This window comes from Morone saxatilis, unplaced genomic scaffold (assembly GCF_004916995.1).
Source record: "Morone saxatilis isolate NCDOM2014 unplaced genomic scaffold, NCSU_SB_2.0 Contig2, whole genome shotgun sequence".
NCBI classification, from domain to species: domain Eukaryota; kingdom Metazoa; phylum Chordata; class Actinopteri; family Moronidae; genus Morone; species Morone saxatilis.
Window position 1 is genome coordinate 6,376,262 of NW_023339762.1, and position 6,205 is coordinate 6,382,466.

The 6,205-nt window shown below is 38.0% G+C and overlaps 1 protein-coding gene across 1 annotated transcript in view; it reads right to left on the bottom strand.

The window, feature by feature from the left end:
• The window catches only part of LOC118330111 (F-actin-capping protein subunit alpha-2), a 19,764-nt gene that overhangs the window by 4,587 nt on the left and 8,972 nt on the right, over positions 1 to 6,205 (bottom strand). The window contains exons 2-5 of the mRNA XM_035664536.1: positions 5,421 to 5,484; positions 3,414 to 3,465; positions 2,945 to 3,008; positions 1,397 to 1,603 (exon numbers count right to left, since the gene is read on the bottom strand). Coding sequence (XP_035520429.1) covers positions 1,397 to 1,603; positions 2,945 to 3,008; positions 3,414 to 3,465; positions 5,421 to 5,484 — 387 coding nt within the window. The remainder of the gene's footprint in view (positions 1 to 1,396; positions 1,604 to 2,944; positions 3,009 to 3,413; positions 3,466 to 5,420; positions 5,485 to 6,205) is intronic.

The window sequence follows — 6,205 nt, forward strand, 5'->3', positions numbered from 1 at the left end:
AGAGAGAGATATATATATATATATACTATAGAGATTATATGATATATTATAATATAATATAGGAGATATATATATATTATATATAGAAGATATATATATAACGATAATATATATATAGAAGATATATATATATAGATAATATTATATATATGAGATATATATATATGATATATATATTATAAGATATATATATATATGAGATATATATATTATATATATATAGAGATATATATATATATACTATATATAGAGATATATATATATAATATACTACGAGATAATATATATTATATATAGAGATATGATATATATATATAATGAGATATATTAGAGATATATAATATATATATATAAGATATATATAGAGATATATATAGTTAGTTAATAGAGATATATTAGGATATATATATATATATAGAGGATATATATGAGATATATAATATATAATCATATATATATATTATGTATACACACATCATACAACATACATACACATACATACATATACATACATACATACATACATACATACACACACACACCTATATAACAAACCACACATGACTAATTCACACTTGTGAACACTTCCTTATCAGCAACAGAACTGTACTTCTTACTTTGCATTAACAAAATAAGTAGCAGAAGCTTTATAAAGCAGACAGTTTCTAAATACTGCCCAACCATTACTTCCTGCTCTGTACTCGGCGGGTTGAAATAATTACTTGTTGCATATTGTCTTTTTGTCGTTGCTCATAAAAGACCACATTAGATGAATACATGGAGAGATTGGTATGCTGAGGTCAAGCAGTCTTCGCACATCATATGATGCAATCTAAACCCTTATACCTAACAATCCAACATTTTACCCAAACATGTCCTTGTAATGTTTTGTTATATTTAAAGAAATCTCTATAGCTGAATTCTTCATTCCCTAATGGGACAGAAGAGGTTAGGATCAGCTACAGAACAGCACTCTGGATCTGAAGTGGTTGTATCTGAAGCTTAGTAAACATCTTGCTTAGTGTATCATCGTGCTGTCTTTACAGGTGAATCAGATCCCAGTGTGTTCTGTTTTTGCAGTCATTCTTTATAATTTAAGGTTGTATAAACATATGAGACTCTAAAGTAAAAAAAAAAACAACAAAGTTCAGCTTCCTCCTCTATGGAGACCACCATAATTCTACAGCACGGACACATCAAACACTGACTCTAGATAGGGCCGTGCACATTTTTGCAATTTTTATGGCCACTAGTTTTTCCTACTTGCTTGAAAGGCTGAGCTGTATTCAGATGATTGCAATCTGCAAATTCACCGCGAGAGGCCACTAAATCCACACTGGTCTTTTAAGTGACCACAAAGTACATCATTGTGGTTATAGAGTAGTCTGGGACGTACAGTGCAGACTCCATTGGGATAGTGCTCCTTGACATAAGCCCTGACGGCAGAGTCCACAGCGCTCCTCCAGCCCTCCAGGGAGCCGTCGACGTCATGGGGCCGGGGGTCGCTGGCCTCCTTCCTCAGGTGGTCGAACTTGAAGGAGATCTTGTTCTTGGGGTCCAGAACCCGGCCGTTCCCAAGGTCACCATGCTCTGTGATTAAGACCTGGGAGGAATGAAGAGAGAGTGAGAAAGAAGGGCAAGAGAAAGAGAGTGAAAGAGCGAGAGGTATCAGGAGAACGAGGAATGGAAAAATGGAATAGAGCAAGCCAGAACGAAAGACAGGCATGCAGAAAGAAAGAAAAAGTGAACAAATAGGCAAGGACACGAACGAACAACAGAAAGAAGGGAAGTGGAAAAGACAAGAAGACCAGATGGCAGAAGGCAGGAGATTTTGTGGAGAGGGAGAGAAAAATTAGGATTAATTTAAAAGGATCCAATTAGAAAAAGTAAAAGGGGCGTGAGTGCAAAGGAAGACAGGAACACAGACGTCACCCTGAACTTTCCATCTACTGTCTGCCTCCTCAACACTTAGTTCAGTCTGCTGGGTATCAGACGGGGGAATTTCAACCCGTGATGTGGGAACTGAGGGACATGATGACATCTTTACATAAGACACTGCAATCATTACTGAAGCGAACACACAGGCACACTCATTCACCACCATGTTCAACTCTCACAGAAAGTCACAGACAACAAGCACAATGACATCAAAATAAAGACGTGTTTGTGATCTTGTTTCCTGTGAAAGCAAAGGAGACCACTGGGACTTGATTAATCCTTTAATCCAATCCCCCTTCACTGATTTAGCCCATTATATATATAATATTAGCAATATAATCTTAGTGCAATAATAATGAACACTGTTGCTATTGTGTTCCTTTATGATGCTGGTTATCTTTTTCTGTTACTGGCTCTTCCATTTGTAAAGCGCATTGGGTTACACTGTTGTATGACTTGTGCTATAACAACAATCTGAATGCTATACTGTTCTGTGAGAAAAATCTCTTTTGCCTCAACTGTTTGATTTTAGATAAACTGCAATTTATGTGATTTACATGAATGGTCTGATAATACTGACTCTATCTTTGTTTTATTATAGTTTTCATGTTTGTGGTCCTGCACTATAACCGAGTTACTACAAAGAAACACTACAGCTCTGCATAAAACTGTGGTTTTTAATGCTGGTATGTATACTCAGTGACACATTTTTTTTGACACTTCTACTGTTATTAATGAAACATCACAATATAAAAACAGCACATTATTAATCGAGGACTCCCAGCTGAGAAGTATTAATGCGGTGCTGCAGCAACGGTGTCATCATGTTACATGAACTGAATGAACGACATGTTTGAGACAAGAGCACTGACTGTGGCGGAGAGTGTGGGAAGCAATAGGAAAAGTGGGAGAAATTAAACTGTCAGCAGAGTCAGACCCATGATGTCATCCCATTTCATATAGCCTCTAAACTGCACTTTAAGTCTGAGCGGAAGCACAAACTCACCTGTTCTTCGTAGCCCTCAACTTTCACCGGGGTAAACTGGTCCAAGTTGTACTGTGCAAATGCACTGCAGGGAGAGACAAAAAGTTACTTCATACCCTTCAAACTTAAAAAAATAATAATAATAATTTCTAGGATGGATTTAAAGATTTTTGTCTATATGATATATGCTGACAGTGTTTGGGCAATATGGATTATGACTAAAGCCAAAATAAGTCTACAGCCAAGGATTCATTTTCTCTTTAATATGTATTGACTGCAAGATTAAATAAAAAAAGTAAACCCAGCTGGCACCAAAATTACATCCAACTGACAACCAGCTATGTTTTGAGACGCAACATTTCCCTATTCATTGCAACAAAAAAAAAAAAAAAAAAAAACACAATATGCAGAATATCAGTAGGTCTGTTTATTGTTTTTCTTCGTTCTGTAAAGTCATTTTGCTGGAAATAACGCAAAAGGGCAGACTTACTGCGCAGCACCTTCCCTGAGAAGATTGTCATTGTTGAGCAGCAATCGCACATCTGAGGAGAAAAATGGTGGGATAATGAGAGAGGAAAAAAGAGAGGAGAGGAGAGAAAGAGGACAGGTATAGAAGATTAGCACCATGACACACAGAAAAGACAAAGCTGCCTGCAGTCAGTCTTTGCAGCATTTATGCCAAGGGAGCGAAGCAGACATGGTAAATTAGCTCAGTGGAAAAGACTGTAAAATCACACAGAGATGAAAGGGGACAAAGTGGCAAGAGGGGACTGTGTTTTAGTGTGTGTGTCTGTCAGGCTGTGATAAGAGGCAGACAGACAGCCTGCCGGCGCTGCTCTGAGGTGACGACATTTATTGAGGCAGGACGAGGTTTTAACGATGTCAAAACACATACACACACTCTCTCAAGGGGCACTACTTTTAACGGTGTGGTGTCAACACTAGAGCTGCAGTTTGAGCTACAATTTGCCCAAAACTTCATAGTCTAATTTTTCTCTCTGAGCCACAGAGGTGCTATCAGCACCATATGAACAGAAAAAGGTTTCCATTTCAGCTCCTGCTTAGCAACTGTAAACACGATTTTAGAGAAAGCACTGAGAAAATGAGCCTAGTTTTGCAACAAACCTGTATCTAATGAGCAATTTTAAAGATGAAGAAAATGTATTTTGTATACAAGTCAACTTATTTTTTTTGGTTTTATGTCACTTTGAACTTTGGCACCACCCTCCCTTTGGTAGTGTCAAATAAGACACTATGGTAGGCGGCAATGCATGCTGTAATATGGCAGTATGGTGTAAAATTACATTGCATTCAGTAACTAGTAGTCAGTGCTTTTATGACCACAAGGCAGAAGTGAGATCAGTCTGAATTAACTTTAACCTCTTTGTGTTTGAAACTGCGACAGTCAGCACACATATTTCCATACGCCTCCAGTGACAAAAATAAACGATGATTTAACTGCCAAGGGTCACTGAACTTGAAAAAGGAAAAACACTAAAAACAATTTATTGTGTATCAGGTACTTTATTGATTGAAAAAATGTTCCCTGAGATGCAGTGCATTTAGTTTGTAAATTACTATGCTATAAAAGTTCACAGCCTGGGAAGTCAAAGTGTGACGACTAAAAACAATGATACGTGCTTAACACTAACAATAGCTTCATTCCATTTAGGGTCTATGCACTGGAACTGAAATGGAATGCAGCCACATCAATTACACCCGTGTTTGATAACTATGCTATCTATTCATCTGATTAACTTTGTAGCACTAGTCTCAGGCTGTTTATTTTATGACACATGGATTATCTATAATCTACAACCAAACAGTATTTTGAGGTGAAGGCGGTTAATAAAGTATAAAAAGAAGCTTTGTTTCCATGTCAAACAGTTTCACAAGAGGGAAGCTGGGAGATTAAACCTTATATTCATCCAGAGTTCATCCAAATCACTTGTTTTACACACACTTCTTGCAGTTACTGAGTTCAATATTTGGGTTCATCTTATAGTTTTGAATATAATTTGAAATATCCATTAAATATGTCACAGAGTTAGTTTACTAAGTGATACAGTGGACATTGTGTAAAAAAGTGAACTGTCTCATAACAAAAGGCTCAATTTCTATTAACTACAGGATGTTTTAAAGGGCTTCCTATACAATGTTTTTATGTTCTACTATCAGTGACTTCAACCATATATTCCATCCAAACAGAGCCAGTTCTTTTTCATGCATCTCTGGGAACTGTGTCTGTATTTAGACACACAGATGCACAGTAGAAAGATGACAGGTAATTAGGGGAAGAGGAAGAGGACGAGGGCTGACATGCAACAAAGGTCCCCAGCTGGGCCTCTGTTGCCCCTCGTGCCTAGGGGCTAAGATGCTGATCACCAGGATATCAAAACAGAGCCTGTTATGAGCAATAACATCACATTTTACATCATGCCAGTCATTTTTCACATTAAAAAAAACACACCCATTATACAGAAAGACAAGCACTCACCATTGAAAACTTCATTGAACTCTCCTGGCGGGGCGTGGATGACAAAGTTAGCTGCTATGCGTACCTGCAGACAAAAAACAAGGTACAGGTCAAGAATGCGGGTCACACAAGAGCAGCAAAACATATTTACATGATGAATTCATCTCTATTACACACTGTCAACAACCTGACACTCCATGTTATACAGTAAGCTTTAAATGTACTTTTTTCTTTTGTGAAATTGTCCAGTTTTTACTTCCCCACTAAGAAACTGTTGTTTTTATCATGGCAGGAAGTTCTCACTCCTTTCTTAGTCTGTTTAAGTTATAGCTCACCCTAGTGCCGCGCTCACAGTAGGTACACCAATTTAATGACTACAATTCACAATGTGAACACTGAATATCATTATGCAATGTGGCCAACAGAGGGTGTAATGTTACTGTGTCACTGGTTGGGGTTGCGGGTGGAGTGGCGGCTTTAATGTCTCTCTCAGTCTACGGCGCATCTGAACAGTCATTTTTCCCCTTCCTCGCTTCTCTTCTGCTGCTGCACCACAACACTTCCTGTTTCCAGGTCACATGTCAAACTGACAGCGAGACAACGGCCCCTCCCTCCCCCGCATGGTTTACAACCATATATGGACATAAAAATGTGCTGAGGACTGTAGTACACATTCTCTCTCTCGCCCTACCTCTATATTTCTCTACCTCTCTCTATCACTGGCAGGGTACAGTGGCTCAGCCAGGTTCCCCCCAGTCTCACGAGCTGGTGTATCAGCAAAGGTTTTAATATATGTGTGTGTGTGT